General features: G+C 37.7%; 1 protein-coding gene across 1 annotated transcript in view; it reads right to left on the bottom strand.

Moving 5' to 3' along the window:
* Positions 1-183: 183 nt before the first annotated feature.
* Positions 184-18,348, bottom strand: part of SLC22A16 (solute carrier family 22 member 16) — a 32,338-nt gene continuing 14,173 nt past the window's right edge. Inside the window, exons 2-8 of the mRNA XM_040058226.2 lie at positions 14,029-14,505; positions 11,370-11,487; positions 8,902-9,451; positions 6,895-7,022; positions 6,396-6,505; positions 5,796-5,895; positions 184-696 (exon numbers count right to left, since the gene is read on the bottom strand). Of these exons, the coding sequence (XP_039914160.1) occupies positions 469-696; positions 5,796-5,895; positions 6,396-6,505; positions 6,895-7,022; positions 8,902-9,451; positions 11,370-11,487; positions 14,029-14,505 (1,711 nt within the window). The 3' untranslated portion in view covers positions 184-468. The remainder of the gene's footprint in view (positions 697-5,795; positions 5,896-6,395; positions 6,506-6,894; positions 7,023-8,901; positions 9,452-11,369; positions 11,488-14,028; positions 14,506-18,348) is intronic.

Below are 18,348 nucleotides of genomic sequence, written 5' to 3'. Positions count from 1 at the left end.
TGCAACAGAGGTTACTGTGTTCTGAAGTCTCAAGCCTGTAACTGGCAGCTACAACAGGGTGAGACAAGGCAGGGCACTTTGTTGTGTGTTTACAAATCTAACTGCAGAAAACGGGAAGAAAAGAATTGGCTTTTTTTTTTTTTTTTTTTTTTTTTTTCTTTCTTTTTTTTTTAATACGTGTAATCAGGCGGGTTCCAACATTTAGAGTAATCATTCCAACCAGTCTTGGCAAGTCAGACAGGTGTTTTAAAGTCTGGGCAATTTTGACAAGGGATCTAGAAGTCTTATCAAATTTTCTGCAGTAATTCGGTCACTTTGAAAAGGTTTCATACAATTACTCTATTGGAAAGGGAAGACAGGATACAAAGTAAAAGGCACAGATGTTATAGAACAGTCACATTTCTTGAATACAGAGATCTTATAAATTAGATAGTGATTAAAATTTGGAACAGCTATTTTGCCACTGCTTTATTTGTCAGCACTGACTCTTTCTTGACCAAACATCTCTATCTTTTCTAATGCTGGAGGAGTCTTTTCAGAACCACTATGTGCTGGAGGAGTCTTTTTGGAACTGCTTTTCTTGTTTCTTCCCATTTCTGTAGCTTCCTCCAAAGTATTAGTCAGTGGTTTTCCCAGTGTTTCTGGAAGCAATATGGTTAACATTCCACTCAGAAGAGCCATGATTCCAACAAGCAACTGAAAGAAATAAACAGTAGCTGTAAAGGTAAATAAGTCTTTCAAGCTATCCATAGTTTTGATCTTGCTTAAGAGTACATTTAAAATAAAGCAAAAGGAACTTGCAAAGATCATGAGTCTGAAATGTTGCCTGTATAAAAGATCTACCATTTTTGTTTCATAAATGAAAAGATTATTCAGCAGAATTAATGAGGGAGCAAATGAAGTGTTTTGTTCACAAGGGATCAATACAGTGCAGACAGGAATAATTCTGTTTGAGTAAACATCACATACTAACTTCATCTGGTATTTCCAGGCTTGTATGTAAGAACTGATTCTAGGTTTTCATGCATTTATTCTTACAGGCATGTTCACAGAGCTACAATTTCCCTGGCACCTGTAATCTCAATTCACACTCCAGCTCCCGTGTACCTATTCCTATGTGCATGTTCCTTCTCTGCACAGTCAGATTGGTATCTCTCAATATGGCTCATTGGCCCAGAGCCACAAAAGTGCACATCTGTGCTCAGGAGAGCTCTTCAGCAGATGATGAGCTAGCTCTCAGCAGGAAGTTTCTTTGAAAACTCAATTTCAAAGAACTGTTAGGGGTGCAGACATCTATTGACAATTGCACTGGGATCACATTTTGGATTTGTCCATGGTGTACACAATTCCACAACAACAACATGTGTGGTGCAAGGAATGTGGGGTAGGTTAAGAAACACTAGCTTTTTCCAGGAATATCTACTCTTTCCCTTCACATTCCCATCACATTTCTATGTCTTGTTCAATGACACAAATTCCCACTTTGCTTCTCTGAGTACAGAACAGCATTAAACCCCTGACAGTCCTCCAACACCAGGTTATAAATGTCCCAATTCTCTCCTGATAGAAAAGCTTTCACACAGAACATCATGCCCGGTCTCAGTGTTTTTCCATTCTGTGGCTGTGAACTTTGATGATATATTATCCTTATCTTGCCCTGTGCTGATTCTGAAGTCTGTCCTTTGTTTAATGCTTTCTTTCCGAGGGTGAGAGAGAGCGTTTGGAATCGCTGTGACTACATCTCTCACACAGAGCTCAGGACAAGAACTGCCCAGCTACCATCTGCAGCTAAGCCAGATTTTAAGTCAGAAAGGTGCTTTAAAATCAGAATCCCCTACTGTAACCTTGCACAGTGCTATTTGCCTGCCCATGCACCGTGCTGGTTTTGCTTCCATTCCCTTCCAAAAAAAAGGACAGTTTGTCTCATGTATTCTTTTGAGAAGCAAAAGGCACACTGTTGCACATCCTCCTTTTTGGGTTTGCAGTAAATATAGAGGCAGACAAAAAAAAAATTAAAAATACTACTAAATACTACAAACTACAGTGAAAATAAAAGTCACAGTCATACCATGAAAGTTAAAAAAAAAAAAAAAAAATCCTAGCAGTAATGGGACTAGAGGAAATGGCGCAAACTGAGTGAGATCCTGTTAGATATATATGTGGCAGGAGTGATATTTAAAAATATATTCCAAAATACTAAAATCTCATCTCTGAGTGTCAAATTTCTTCTCTACTATTCAGACATGATTTTCTGCCCTGGAAAGATAGGATTAATGGACACATGGCAGACATTCCACAATATCGTCTCTTATGTATATAGTTTAGTCTGTCAGAAGTTTATAACTGAGGATATTGGAGTTTGTAAAGGATATTGAATTTCATGGACACCTATAAATTTGGCATGTAGAACTGGGTCACTAGTGATACTCAAAAGAACAAGCTTAAAGTAACACTGTGTGCTTTGAATATGTGTGCCTTTTCTGTTTTTGTTATTCTTTTTAGACACTTGGCATTCTTCTCATGTTTCCCCTCCTTATGAACCTACCTCTCAGTCCCCTGACAATTCTCACTATTCTGTAAGTGTACACACCACCACTTTTCCTGCCTTTTCATCTCAGCTCTCATAACTCTATTTCATCCCATGTTAGTTTCCTTTTTTTTCTCTATGTGAAAGCTGCTGCATGCTGAGTAATTCAGTACATTTCCCTTCTCCCTGACCCTCAAAGCATTTTCTTGTATTTCCTACAACAGACAGAGTATGAAACAATTAAGTCACAGTGTATTAATTCAAGGACTTCTCAGTGCCATCTACCTTTTCAAGGGCAGTAGCCACAGTTCCCAACAAATTTAGTAAAAGCAACTCACATTTAGTAAAAGCAACTCTTTTGCAGTCTTGGCACGCTTCTTCATAAGGCATGTGACATAATTTAGCCCTTTGCTTGCTCACTACAAATGTGTGCATTTTGTATGTATGCATGTCTTTACTCTTTTAAATAGATAATTCAGTATCAGAAAAAGTTCTCCTGATGTGGTCAAATGCTTATGTGTACAAATAAAGTGTATTTGTGTTATTGTACAAGGTATTTAAGTGTGCGTAAATATGTTGAAGTTAATTTGACAGGCATACCTGCTTAAGTGCATTGTGTTTTCAGGGTGTTAATTTGAAATCTGACTTTCTGCTTAGTCAAACTCTGAGACCATTCCCAACACTTCAGTACAACCAGCAGCTTCTAACAGATGCCATAGAAACCTTCAGAAAATATTTAACATCATTTTTCTTATGTCCTCTTCCCTTTCTGGAGCAACATTTATAATTCTGCAGTGGTCTAAGACTTGGACTTGACATATATACTCCAGAACAAAAGATATTTTGAATTAAATATCCCTACAAAATAATACCTTTACTTCTGAGAACAAATTGTTATTACAGTCTGCTATGTATATGTATATGTATATGTATATGTATATGTATATGTATATTCACACCTGATGGTTCTGAATCAATCTAAAAGGTGATCTTATTGACAAAATTCCTGCTTCAACAAAAAAGGTTATATTTCAACATGAAAAACTGATAGTATTTGGCAGAGGGTTTGTATTCATTTATTAACATCAGTGTAGGTTTTTAAATTTCTAATTTATGTTTTTTCGGAGAGAAAAATCAAGCCTGTTAAAGGGCTATTGCAACATAATTCTTAACAGCTGAGCAACAGAAATAGGTTATATAAGGAGCAGTTGTTTTACTGCACATTTTCTATAAAGTTATTACCTGAAAAACATACTTGGCAAGTTATTGAAGATTTATAGGCACTCAAATAAGATGCTTGCAGTACTCACAGGTGGCATAACTGCATGAGGCAGAGTGCCAAACAAAAGGGAGTAGTACTGTTCAACAGTGTGTGGTGTTTGCAATAGATCAGGGCGATATGTATCAGTTTACTTACAAATGTAATCCATTTGACTTCACTCCCATTCCAAAACACTTACTTGACTTGATACTTGGCACGCTGTGCTCCAGCTCAAGACAAGCCTATTTAATAAATTGACAAATGCTCTATAACAGGAGCTAATAATGGAAACGTTCACTGTGAACTACTACTCAACTCTACAAAAACTCTGGATAATTTTTGTACCCTGAGAGTTGTTCATAGCTGAAATAATTACTGTGTTTATGCTGCCATTTGCACCACGCTCCAAAATTTTTGAGCACTCCCCCGTCTGTGGTTTAACTGAAGCACTTCTGCACAGATAAATCTTATTTCATCCAGTAAAGGCAAAATGCTGACAAGAGGAAAAAAGAAATGTTCTCCCATGACCACTCTGCTGTGCAAACGTTTCTTTGTCTTTTCTGAAATCATATCTTGGTTTGTGTGGAGACATTGTTAAGAATAGGAACTTGAAGAAATAAATTGTTTTGTGGTCTCCTTCAGCCTCTTAGTTTTCATTGAAAACAACCAAAAGTAATTAATTTAAATAATGAAATGAGCTCACAAGAATTCTGTGAAACAACCTCTAGCATCTGTAATTAAAGATTTTATAGTTGCCAAATCAAGGGGACATAATGCCCTTGTTTAGGAAATTCCAATATGGTGGATAAAATTTGACTAAGAATCCGAGTTAAAGACATCTCATTACCCTTTCGCTTTCTGACATGTATAATCTACATATAACAGCAGTGCCCTAGTCACAGTAAATTCTAAGGGGTTTTTGAAAGAATTCAAACTATTTCAAATCTTTAATAAACATTTCTTTACTTAAAGCTTTAATTTAATCTGGTAATTCCATCTGGTTTTACATATAGAGGCATAATTTATCCTTCAGGGAAAAAAATGGATTGAATTGCTGCAGGATTTCTAAGCAGCAAATGCTCCATAACAGAAATGCAGTGAAGAAACATGTTTCATGTGTGAGCAGGAAACACATAAAATATTTTGTTCAAAGTGGATCTACTACATAATGCCCAAAGTACACAAAGGAATGGTCCCACTTTTATTTTCTGGGGCAACTGCTGGTGAAAGACAAAACCTAATGGTAACCTGACCTGGAGTTACCTAAAAAGTAAGGTGTGCTTAATCAATACAGGGCTCTGTTGCTTGTCAAAGTCACCATTAAGCCCATCAATATACCATTTCTTTCTCTTTTTCTATCTCATGAATTGTTTCATTCAGTTCTGGTGAAAAACACAGAACAGGAGCTTTGGGACAGGTGTGGAGACCAAATATAGTAAGCACAAAACTTTCTCGATCTTTCGGGAGGCTATTCCAAAGATTCAACATCCCAAAGAAGCCACGGAAAATGGAAACATGGAAAATATTAAGGCATAACGTAGGAAAAACCAACTGGCTGTGGTGAGTTCAGGAATGGAAGAACTATGCCTCTGAAAAAAAGTGAAACTAGATCAGGATCATGGTCAAAAACTGCTGGGCCTGCAAAAAAGTCTGGACTATGACACTTCCTAAATGTTACATGGTAGATGCAGAATATTTTTAGCAATTTTATGCTAGGATTCAGAGCAGAAGTATTTTTCTGTTGTCCGTTATAAAAACTTTTCAGATTATTTCAGTGATTCAAAATCTCCCTTTTGCTTTAGCAGCATATTTTTAACAATATGATGCTACTAGTCTTTGGGACTTGAAAATTTCAAACAAGAATTTACTCAATTTTCTTTTTGAAATAAATGTTCAGCTGTTGGTTCCTTTGTCATGTGAAAAATGTACTTGGTAAGTTACTAAAGAGAAAACAAGCAACACATACACCTTTACAAAAAAACATTCACCATTGAAATAAATACCTACAAGAGGCATGAAAATCCAAACACTTCTCAGATATACACAGAAAGGAGCAACCACACTTCCTACGCGGCACATCATGCTTCCACTTCCAACAGCAAGTGATCTAGACAGAAAAGAATTTGATTGAGAATTCTGGCAGTTAAAGGAAACAATTAGAAATGCACAGACACTTAAAAAACATCAGTAGGATTTGTGTCTTTAAGCAATTATACTAGGAAGCTGTTGCTATGCCATTGTAAATTTATATTGTAGTGAAATTCAGCTGCTTCTGTAATTAAGATTAAAAATATAATTATCATTCAGCACAGATAACGGGATGACCAGGACTTATAAGAAAGGCATAAAAAAATGTTTAAGAAAGTATTGAGTATCCTTCTAGTTCCCCAGTGGAACCTATCAATGCAGATGGAATGCAAAATAAATAAAAAACTATGGTACAGCCAAACTCCAGACAGCTCCGAGGCAGATGAGGAATTCATCCCATCCCAAGTCTATCAGATCACCACCGCTGATTCCAAGAGCTGCTGGATCTGGTGTAGAATAACAAAGGGAACCAAATAACATCAAATTAATGAAAAATACTTAACTGGCAAAAGTTCTTACCTTACAATTGTTGGGTACAGTTCTGCTGTGTAGAGATATATAAGGCCAAATGCCACACCTATGGAAAATTTTCCAGCCATATTTGCTAAGATAATTAATATATTGAAATCCTATTGAAAGAGAGCACAAATAAATATATCATCAGAAAATAACAGCCTTCCAAACATAATCTACATTCTTCAAAAGTTGTGACCCTTCTTTAAACAATAAGCAATACTCATTGCTTGCTTTTTAAAGTTTGCTCCATAAGTTACTAGTTTCCATATCACTTTTTGCCAGTCCTAGTTCACTGAAGCCCTGGGAGCATTTTACTTGTGACTTCAGCAATGATAGTGAAACTTGTACTGAAAACACAGAAATCTATCTTAGACTGGCAGCTGCAACTTTAAACCAGCCTTTAACTATTCTGTGATTTAGAAAGAGCAGCTGCATCTACCAACTTAAGAGCCTTTAAGATCAATTTCTACTATAGGAACACTTCCAACCATACGTGACTAACCTGAGGTATGAACATAATTAAAACACAGATCAGTGCACTTAAAATAAGGAACGGAATGAGTGTGTTCCTCCTTCCCAGTTTGTCCATCGCAACGCAAGCAATGATATAGCAAGGCAACTCCACAGCACCTGTCAGTATGAAATTATCTCAGTTTAAGTCATGATTACACATATTCATCTTATAACTGCAACTTCCTCTTTATGAGAAATTTATCTGATCTAGGGGGTAGCAAACAAGTAAAATCTAAAGATAATCAGTGTGCTGGGCTAGTTCATTTGGTTACAGAAAGTGTGACAGAAGGCAGAGAACAGCCTAAAATACAGAAGTGGGAGTGGAAAAGGGCAAGGGAAACAGGTTTCACAGCACAGAGCAGCTCCAGTTCTCTTTGGGGTGGAAAATTACAGAAAAGAGCAAAGCCACAGTTCTGTTTCTATGACACTGACACTTCTCTCTGAAAGCTCTACATTTGCTGCTCTTCTCCTTCAGGTATTTTCACATTAACAGCTCGAGTGCACCCACAGGAATATTGCTAGTGTCACATTGACACACCTCTCTGGATATGCCAGCTTCCACCTGGACAGGGAACAGTAGCCACAGGTGCCTCCCCCAGCATCAGCTCAAAATCATCCCAAAGTAAAAGGCAAGAAAGATCTGTCCACATCCATTTTTCTGAGTGAGCCCCACTAATACAGAGTGCAGTTCCAGCTTTCTCCCTTCTCCATAAAAAAAGAGGGCTTACAATATCCCACTCTTAATACAGATCATCCCTTCCTAATGTTTCTTTCCAGAGAAAAACTTCTGCCGCTCTAAAGGATCTGGCATTTGGCTAGACATATTTGCACTGTGTAAATATGATTTCCCCCTAGACAAATAATATTGAGCCAAAGCCAGTTTGGACATGTTTTAAAGCAATTTGCTCAGGAAGAATGTCCAATGTAAAATCAAGGAAGAACATAAGATACAGCCCTGAACAGCCTGGATTCCTTTACTAAGTACATATAGCATGTCAATAAACCTATAATATTAGGAAACAATCTTCTGGGGTTGTGTTGGAAAAAGCAGGTTGTAATTACTCGGTGTCTGTTAGCCTGCTAAAATATTTTTAGAAGAGGTGGGTATGCTGTACTCCAAAATAGCAGTTTAGTTATCTGTGCAATACCAGCACCCACTCTTCAACATATCTGTCTAACAATACACTGTAATAATGACAAAACAAACTGGAATAATGAGAGCCCCAGTCCTTCTGTGAGCCTGTGTACATGATCAGTCACATTCACTTCACTCAGAGTACTCAGCTGCACAAAGCAAAGCACATGATTTAATTCTTCACTGGCTCAGAGCTGCATGTCTCATCTAGAGTCTTCTGAAGTCAGTGGAATATTTCCACTGATGTTAACAAACTTTGGATCAGGCCTTGAATGCACTGAGCTGCCTTTATAAACAACTTACATGCCAGAGAAAGATTACAGCCAGAATGATAAAATTAAAAGAGCATTACAACTTAATTAAAAATGCACTTTTGAAAAAACTAAAATTACTTCCTTCTGACAATTATGACTAAGTTTTCTACACAGATAAACTCAACATATCATGACTGTAAGTGATAAAAAGAATATTTTTTCTCCCGGTTTCCTAGTTTGTGCCTTTAACGGAGCTGTGTGAATTTTGTATTGCTTGTCTTCTTACCCTTGTGTTTGTGTGGATCTGCTCTAAGCTTCCAGGGCAAATAGAAGACAAGCCAGAATATGGTTTTACAATCACCAAGACAGGCAGAGAAGAATTCTGTGCACCAAGAAATTCTAATTATTTTTTATCAGATACAGTGAAATCTAGAGTGAATGATACTCCTCCTGTGTTTGTCAACTTTATAAGGAGTTAGAAAGAAACTTTTCAAACAAGGTTCACAATTGAATGAACAAAGTAAAAAATTGTCTGTCAAATCTATAGACATTTTGAAATGTTATGTTCCAGTTCTTTCATTAACAGGATAAATTACAAAATATTTACCTATGAGAAAGAGATTTAAATATTCATTTCCTCCTAGACTGACAGAACTGAGGGAGAAGACGTAGTACCCCAAGCTCCCAGTGAACCAGATCAGCCAGACTGTGATGGTCCTTCTTGCAATTTGCCAGTTACAAAACAGGTCTAAGATGTTGTGCTTCTTTGTTGAGGATGTATCATCATCACCCGTCCTGCCACTGGCTAGGTCATCTTGTTGCACCGAGCACAGTTCAGAAACTTTGCAAGGAGTGCTGACTTTATTCCATCTTGCCATTGTATCAATCACTTTTTGTGCATCTTCGTATCTTTCCTCTGACAGGAGCCAAAAAGGTGTTTCTGGGAGCATCCAGCAGCACAAGACAAAAGGAAGAGTTGCTATGGAGAGAAATATCTGATAGACCCACCAGGTCCGAACCAAAAATCCCACGAGTGCCACAACCATAATTCCCAAAGCAAAAAAAGCATGGACATGCATAGAAGCCCAGGTTCGTGCTTTAATGCCAACAAATTCAGTCACATAAACGAAAGCCACAACCAGATAGCCACTTGAAACCTGGGAGGGTGGGAGAGAGAAAAGAAAAAAAAAAAAAAAACAAAAAACCAGAGTGAGGTTTGTTCCTACTCCCCTTGTGCACCAGCAGAAAAACAAACAGCTAACAGTGTTCCACATCTGTATACGCTTAATTGTCACCACGCTAGCCTGTCTCACACTGACAGGAAAAAGGCAACCATGAAAACAAATCAGCTGGAGAAAAAATTCACTCAAACCTTCAGACTGCCTGGACACTGTTTAAAAATGTGAAATAAATTTGGATGCTTCGCTGTAGTGGGGGGCAGCCAGCAAGAGACACCTGCACAGAAACTTAATTTGCTGATGTCATTAAGGCCTTCTCCTCCAAAAATCAAGTCCCTTAATGACATCACAAACTGGACGCTTGGGAAAGAGAGGTCCCCTGAAGTAATTGTCACTTCTGAAAAATCTTGATCTCGGCTTTTAAGGAGACTATTAATAACCTGCATGTCAGAAAATTGCACATTTATGAAGAATTACCTTCTACACCCTTGTAAAATGTCTCTTTAAATCAAAGTTTTTACAATATTGGAAGAGAATCTCATATATATATATACACACAATTACAGGTACTTGTATGGTATCAAGAGAATGCAATTACTGGCATGTTCTGCAAAATAGTATTTCTTTATTGAATATATATACTATTAAATATATATATTTCAATTTCTCAAATATCTCAACATTAAATTCCTAATATCTTAAACCATTTCAAAACATGGCTAGAGAATATAAACCAGAGAATATTTCAGTATATTGTTTTGATTAATCAATTTTCCCATTAACAATATTCCAGTTAATAATTGCTGATTCTGAATCCGCTGGTAGTAAAGCTGCACTGACCTCAGTGACACACCGCAAGAGTTTAGGACTGCACCTTGCAGATCAGTGCCAGTGGCCAGATAAAACCTACAGCATTGGTCTGGTCCGAGCTTTTTACTTTTCTAAACTACCACAGGGCCTGGCATCGACAGCCAGGGGAGTCAGCAGAGGGACTCCTGTAGATCTCACTGTTCAAGGCTGACATGATGCAGGTTTCCCTGCTAGGAAATTCAGGCAAAGGGAGCTCCAGGTACAAGGTCCTATCTTGGCTAATGCACTGTCAGCAGGAACAAAATAAATCATGGGAATATTTTCAAATATCTAACCCATATCAAATAAGTTAGTTTTGTTTGTATGTTTGTTTGTTTGTTTTTTGTGATGGCATTCTAATTTCTTTATGCATTATGTAGTGAAAAGCTTAAGAATGTACTTTGGGCTGTAAAATGGTTATTTAAAATTGGTTACTATGTATAAATATTGAATATATCTCAGCTATTGGATATATACCACACACATAGAATTTTGTGTGTGGGTGTACATAAACATATACTGAAATACCTTTAAGTACAGTATAAAACATCTAGGTGATAAACATGTTTGCCTATGTATTTAGTATTCCAGATATATCTTAAAAGACCAAAGAGATGCATGGAAGAGAAGACGTGCATCTCTCCTCCATCATTCAAAACAGTAGAGATAAAAATAATACTTATTATAGATTCTCTAGTTTAAGAAAAAATTATATTCCATTTCTAACAATAAGGAGAGATGCAACAGCAGCTGCAATGCAGAATCCAGAGTTTGCTGCTCACACTTGGTATTTAATTACCAGTCCAGCAGAGGTTGGGATGGAGGAAGTACCAAACACTGCTTCATACAGACGCTTTCTATTAATTCAAAGAGGAAAACTGCTGTGGTCCAAGAACATTCAGACTCTCCCTGCTCTGCTGAAATAAGTGCAACAGATGGGGCTTTAGAATAATGAAGTAGGGGAGGAAATAATAACAAAAGGGAGGTTTTCCTGAGAAGGGGTAAGAAATGACATGGAAAAAGGGCCAGGGTGAACATCCTTTCTTACCATAGCAAGGAGAAAGCGCACGATCACGAAACTGTAGTAGTCAAATGTGAAGGCCACTGCGATGCCAAATACAAACTGACCAGCACTTGTGAACCATATAACACGCTGTCTTCCCAGTCTGCAAATCACAGCAGTAATAAAATCATGAATAACCACAAACATTCTATTATAATACACCTGCAACTCCAGAGAGCCTCGATGGAAGTTAATAACTCACCATGGAAACTCTGGTTTAGTTACCTGTATTAATTTGCCAGTAATTCCAGCTTCCAAGAAAAAGGATGAATGGAACTTCCATTCCACAATTCTTGGCTGGAAGCAATGTGCAGTGAGCATTACCTATGTTCACCTGCAGTTTTAGCTTCTACATAACTGATTGGTATATTTACTATTATTTATGCGGACATAAATCAGTTTTTCAGATATTCTATTTTAAGTAGCATCATGTTAATAATTTCTGACAAAAGTTAGCTGCGATAACAACATGCCAACTTTTGTCAAAGTAGCAGGCAATTTTGATAGCAATGAAAGGTTTCTGTAACATATCTTTGTCCAGTTCTTTAAAATTGAATTCTCTCACATATGACAATCACGTAGTTCCCCATAATTTTCTGATTTCTGACAGCACATATGCATGCATATAAAAACACAGAAATCCAGGAAGAAAGTAAACTAATGGCAAAAAAATAATGTCAAATACTAGCTTCAGCAGTAGATATACAAAACTCTACTGGGAATTCACTATATTTTATCTACAACTTCTCTGTAACACAAACTGCGTGGAATAATTTTCCTTCCCTGCTAATAATTCCTTGGTCTCATTATCTCCTCCATTGCGAACAGATTTTCACAAATGGGGATATTACTTTTAGACAGAGAGTTTGAGGACTTTTGTACTGACTTTTTTTTTTCTGTATTTTTTTACTCCAATAAAATTCCTCCTGTTTTTCTCTAGCCTTGACCTGGAGTCATGATTTGGTCTTTGATCCCTGCCAGAAAAGATCCCAATAAGTCTTAGCTATCAGAGCCCTTCTGTTGGGAAATCTGTTAATTGGTAATGGGAGGGACACACAAACTTATTTCCCATGAGCTAGGATGTGTCAGAAAATAACAACTTGCAGCTGTAAATCTGCAACTCAGAATGTGTGTATTATCTTAACTGGTTGTCCATGGGTTGAATAAACGGAAATGAGAACAATACAGTCCTAACCTTATAAATCATGTCCAAGTATTAATTAATAAAGTTATGAATTATTTAAAGGGACACTAAACAGATGTTGGCATTATATTCTGGTTTTGTATTGAATATGGTTTTACACAGACTGGGATTGGGAGGCAGATTGATTCCATGTGTTCTAAAAGCCAAATTTAAAAAAAAAAAAAAAAAAAAAAAGTTCATAATTGCTTTTGCATTCCCATGTTGTGACTGTCACACTGTAGTGTTGTGCTAATGAAGGAAAATCAGAAAACAACATGCCTGATCTCCTTGTTCTGCTTACATTGTTAGATGTGGGATGAAGTCTCCCACCCAACAGAACTTTCAGTCAACAAGCTCTTTATAGAAAGACATAAATAACCCTAAATCAGCCTTCAAAGCAAATCACAGGTACAGAAAGTGCCCAAGACAAAGCTAAGTTCAACATAGCTTGGACATTTGATTCTCATATGGTCAGATGAGAATGGCTGGGTGCTCTTCTCAGGGAGGAATATGTCTGTTTGTGTCGAGAGAGAAAACCAGCTGAGGCAGGAGGCCATAGATTTACACCCTGAGGCTCACTGCTGCCTCTGAGTCCAGCTCTGATGCTGGATTTCAGTGCATGATCTGAGATACCCAGGGAGGAAGCGTTGGATGGGAATGGGCCTTGGATCCGTGAGCAAGAGTCCCTCCAGGACTGATGCTCCTCCTGCTCAAACAGAACTTGGTACATGCTGGTAAATAAGTGCCACAGCACTGCTCACCTACGCCCATTTTTCCTCTTATGTTCATGAGCTTTCAAGAGACTGAAGTTTAAGCTAATTTTTCAGGGAAAACCTACAAATGGACAGCAAGAAAAAATAGTATATGGGTGTTTATTTTAAGAAGGTGGGGCTTGATTAAACCTTTGAAGCCTTTGCGTCAGCCCCACTGAGCTGTTCTCATGACAGAGGTTAGGAAAGGTGATTTTCAAATACATCATATTTAACCTCCTAGTAGCCCTTCAGCTTTTTGTCATATTACAAAATAAAAATCTGTATTTCCACGGGAAACCTCTTCTCATGGAAAATGAGGTGAAAATCTACTCCCAGGTTTCGCCATTGCTATTACAACGTGCTATTGCTATTCCTGTCAAAATAAGTAAGCAAACAAACAAAGAAATAAAAATCTAAAGGCAAATACTAGCTGCACAGGGCAATTTCTGGGGTCAAGGCCTAGAATAGTGGATGACAAAGTATGAAAAGGTTTTAAAAGTATATGACTTGAGAATACATTTTGAAATTACTTCTTGTTATAGGAAAAAGAAACCAAGTTAAATAGATCTGTGAACAAAGCGATATCCAAACCTTCTGAATGGTGCATATGTAGTTATGAATACACAGTGAATGGAAACAACACAAACAGCTAGATACAGGTGGAGTTACTGTTGTCTGAAGCTAAAATTTTCAGAGGATGCCACTTTACCTGTCAGCAATGTCACCAAAAATCACTGCTCCAATCAAGACTCCAAGCATGAAAGTGGGCTGGATTAATTTTGCAAGCCATTCTCGGTCACAGACCAGATCCCATTGTGTAACAACAGTGCTCTTCCACTTTGTATCGTCGTAGAGAAATCCATCAGAACAAGGAAATACAGACTTGTTGCCTTTGTATTCGTATGCCAGATCCAAACTGACTTCTCGTTTGGACCTGCTGCATTGATCAAGTTCCCAAATTTCTCCATTTTCCAGCTGAGCTACAATGTAATTTTCTGTTGATGTCCACACTGTCCAGATGTCCTCTATACTTGATGCAGAGGAGTTGTGGAAAAGAACACTACTCACATTTCCAGGGAACCCACATACAAAGTTAGGAGTAACAGCCATGAACACGGATGCTAAGTAATGGATACCACATGATATAGCTTGAAAGACAGATGCAAAATAAACGCATGCTTGAAATCTGTAAAGGGAAAGAAAACATTTTACTGAGGAAAAACCCTCAAAACATAAAATATTTTCAGCATAATTGTTGGGGTAGATCAATAAATGGAGATATCATTAACGTGTCTAGTGTTTTGTTGTGTGGTGCTGCTTCAATATTAGTTAAGCTCTGCAAGAAAACAAAGATAAGGAAAAGATCCACAGTAATCTATTATAAAGAAATGAGTGCTGCTCTTAGTTATGCATTTAGTCATACAGAGAAAACAATTTAAAATTAAACAATTCTGACCTTAAGCACTTAATTTGAAGCAACCTTCCACCCTCCAATTCTCTGTAGCATGGCCCCTTAAAATAAGGCTTCAGATTACTTGAATGGTTAGAAAAACAAAATGTTGCAACCTCAGGTTCTTAGGGATAGGGATATGTGCATCAAATAAAACAAACCAAACACATTAGGCCCTTCATTCCATCTAATTGTATCTCTATAGCTGTATTCCACCTATTTTCCATCTCTCTTTATTGCAGCCAAAAAACAAAGAGAGAATACATGTAGACACATGTAGAAGATAGAATCTGAACAATGTGAAATGTTTTGTACCAAAACAGAGCTCTGAACGGGGTTGGGTTGTGGCTTAAACAGGGTGTGCAATATCCATTAAAGATAGTATCACAAAGGAAACCTTGTAAAAGAATGTTTTATGCATAGCCTGAATTTCGGCATTTTAACAGCTTTTAAAACTTCCTTGAGATACAAGTAGTCCTTAGTATAAAAATTGCACATGTATCCAGAATTTCAGAAGACTTGCAATGAACTTTAGTGTCACTGTATGCAAACTCTGGGCAGTTTCTGATAATTCAAGCAAAAAGAGTCATTTTCTCAATTAAATGTTTAAATTATGCGTATGATTAGTACAACATCTGTTCAGAAAAAAAAAAACAAAATAGCTTTTGTTCTCCTCCCTTTTTTATTTCCTGAAGGCCAATAGTCAATTGCAATAATTTGAAGAAGTATTCAATGGGCTTCTGTACATACATTCTTACTGCAGGATGCAGCAGGCCTTGGCAGTGTGAAACAAAAAGCAGATTTGATTTTTTTTATTATTTTTTTTTTTACATTAACAGAGGCTATCTCTGCTGAAGTTGTGGGAAATAATGTCTAAAACCAATTACCTTGAAATGTCTTTTGGGAAAAGTCAGAGCCATTCCAATCCCTGTAACAAATGCAGCCTCTGGATACCCCTCTCCAAAATGTATCTAATCCAGCCCTGAATTCCCATAATACAGATCTCGACAGTCTAGGGCTTTTAAATCTATCATCAGAATTTCTAAACAATTTTGAAACTTATCTTTAAGCAAAGGTATTGAAGCAGGATTTACCGGCTACATTGTCTTAATACCCAGGTAACCCTTCCAATAAAACAGTTGTCCTGTAAAATGCACCTCCATTCACCATCCTCGTTCTCCTCTGCCTTTTATCTCGATTCCTATTTCTTTCCTTGGTAAATGTAAACCCAGTGGCCTATCCTGTCCTTCCAATGGCATTTGGCATGCTGTTGTTCTGCTGCAGTGCTTTTTCGCCCCCTTTCTCTTGACTAACAGCTCTGTTGGCTTTTCTACAGCAGGCTGAGGAGTGAGTTGAATTGCTAAAGCCGCCGTGGCAGCTCAAAAATCTCCATTTCCCTCTGGAGGACATTGCAAGGCAATCCTCACATAGGTGCTGTGCTGCTCTTTCCCAAATGAAACCGAGAGATAAGGTCAGGAGAAACTGAACAAAACCACAGCAACCCTTCAAGTCTCTCAATTCTCTCTCAAAAGATCAGCTTCTTGGGGATTGAGTAACTAGCCTGAGATCAAAGCAAGGTTGCAACAGCTCTGAAAGGCGTTTGGGCTATCTTGGACCATAAATAGCAAAGGTTGTTTTGAAATGTAACCCTTGGAACCCTATTGATGCAGACAAACATGGTCAACGATGTTTTTTAGTTCCTCTTCTCTAGTTTCATTTTAAATTGTTCCCATGAAAAGACGCATACTCATTTTAAAGGCAGCAGAGCACAACCGAATTCAACAACCTGGGCTACAGTTGCAGTATGCAACTAGAAAGAGATAATAGTGAATTAAACCCCTAGAAGCTGTCACATCTTCTACTAGCTAGTAAAAAGTGGCATACTTGGAACCAGGGTCCCCAGTATTTGCAATATCTGTCATCATGCATTAGAAAATTGCAGTGTCAAATAATCCACTTGGTATTTCTGAGAGAGAGGGAAAATTAAATAATTTCAAACTCCCATACACACTTCTTGAGTTTCCTAATTAGTTCTTGCAATACAAGAAGTATCAGGATCATCATTTCTTTTCATCTCAGTAAGGGTGTGTAGGAAAAATATATTTATGCCTTTTTTTTTTTTTTGTCTGAGAGGCTTGAAGGGAGATAACAACTTTTAAGGATAGAGTCTGAGAAGATGGCATGAAACAATGCACTACATAATTTTTTATAAATTCAAAGGCCAACAGTATCACCAGGGTTATTAGCAGGTCTAGTTAATCTCTGCTCTCATTACTTAAGAGTTTTATCTTATCTCTCCCTGAACATTTCTTGTGATCATACTTCAATGATCCTTTTGACAGACTGCTCCACTGTCAAATCTTTCTGTTGGGAAGTTTCTCATTAAATCTAATCTCTATGTCCCATTTTCAAATATAAGACTATTATAAACTTATAAAACACCCTGGTGTAACCTTGAATAAATCTTCCTCTTCTTTTATTACTTCATTGTACAGAATTCTCAATTCTCCTCCTCCTGTTACTGCCTACAACCATAAAAACTACAGCCTGTTACCCTTTTCTTTTCTTTGTGTCCCTTCTCTTCTTTCCTCCTCTGTAAAAAGCAATAAAGGATTCATTTTAAAGAAATATCTGTCATACAATATTTCACCCGTCTTTCAAGGGTTTAACTTACAATTAGATGCAGCTTATTCTTGTGAAAACATCCTTCCATTTTCAATGTTATGAAAATCTTATTCAATAAAGAAATCCACTCTGTAGCACCATTATTTTTCTTAGCTAATTTGCAGCACCAATGCTAAGCAAACACAAGAAGTCAGAACACCAAATATACATTAACAGATGTCATTTATAACTTCATTTGAGAATGGGAAAATGTTTTTTTACAGCAAAATGACCACGTTGTTCAGAATTTTGCCGTTTTTAACCTCTACCTGGTCAATAAAAGAGCCAAGGCGCAGGCAGGGAGAGCTGGAATAGGGGGGAATAAGGCCTGATGTGAAGTTAGAAAATCATGTATCAGGGTCTGAAGGCATTCTGTACCACACTAACAGGTTGCTTCCCTGCCTGCAAAAACTTTACTGCTGTCTCCAGTAAAATTCCACACTGGGCTGGCTAAGCCTCTCCCTGTATATACTTTGTAGGTGCGTATTTGTGTATACAAAACACACAAAAACTATCCTGAAAGCCCTGTTTTGCCATGAAGGCAGAATCCACTGCTCACTCCAGCAGTGCTTTAACAGCATTCCCACTGATCCTATATTGAAAAGCCCAAACTTATGAGCTTCTGGCAATCTCCCATGGGTAGGAAGAGCTTTTCTTCCAGAAGGACCAGTGGTCTCATGGAATTCCTTAACCCATACAATTACCAAAGAGGAATGAATCGGACCATTAGGGACAACGTAGGGAAAGGATGAAAAGTGTGTAGGGAGGTCGATATGTACGGATGGGAGGAGATGGGAGAATACTACAGGCTCATGGAATTTTGCTTTCCAGAACAGCTGGAGATTGAAAAGGGACAAAGACACAGGCCCAGCCTCAGGACAGACAGAGGGTTGCTGGAGCAGAGACTGGGGTGGC

The sequence above is a fragment of the Hirundo rustica genome, chromosome 3, assembly GCF_015227805.2.
Source record: "Hirundo rustica isolate bHirRus1 chromosome 3, bHirRus1.pri.v3, whole genome shotgun sequence".
NCBI classification, from domain to species: Eukaryota; Metazoa; Chordata; class Aves; order Passeriformes; family Hirundinidae; genus Hirundo; species Hirundo rustica.
Note: the sequence above shows the minus strand (reverse complement) of the source record. Positions and strands in the feature narration are given on the sequence as shown.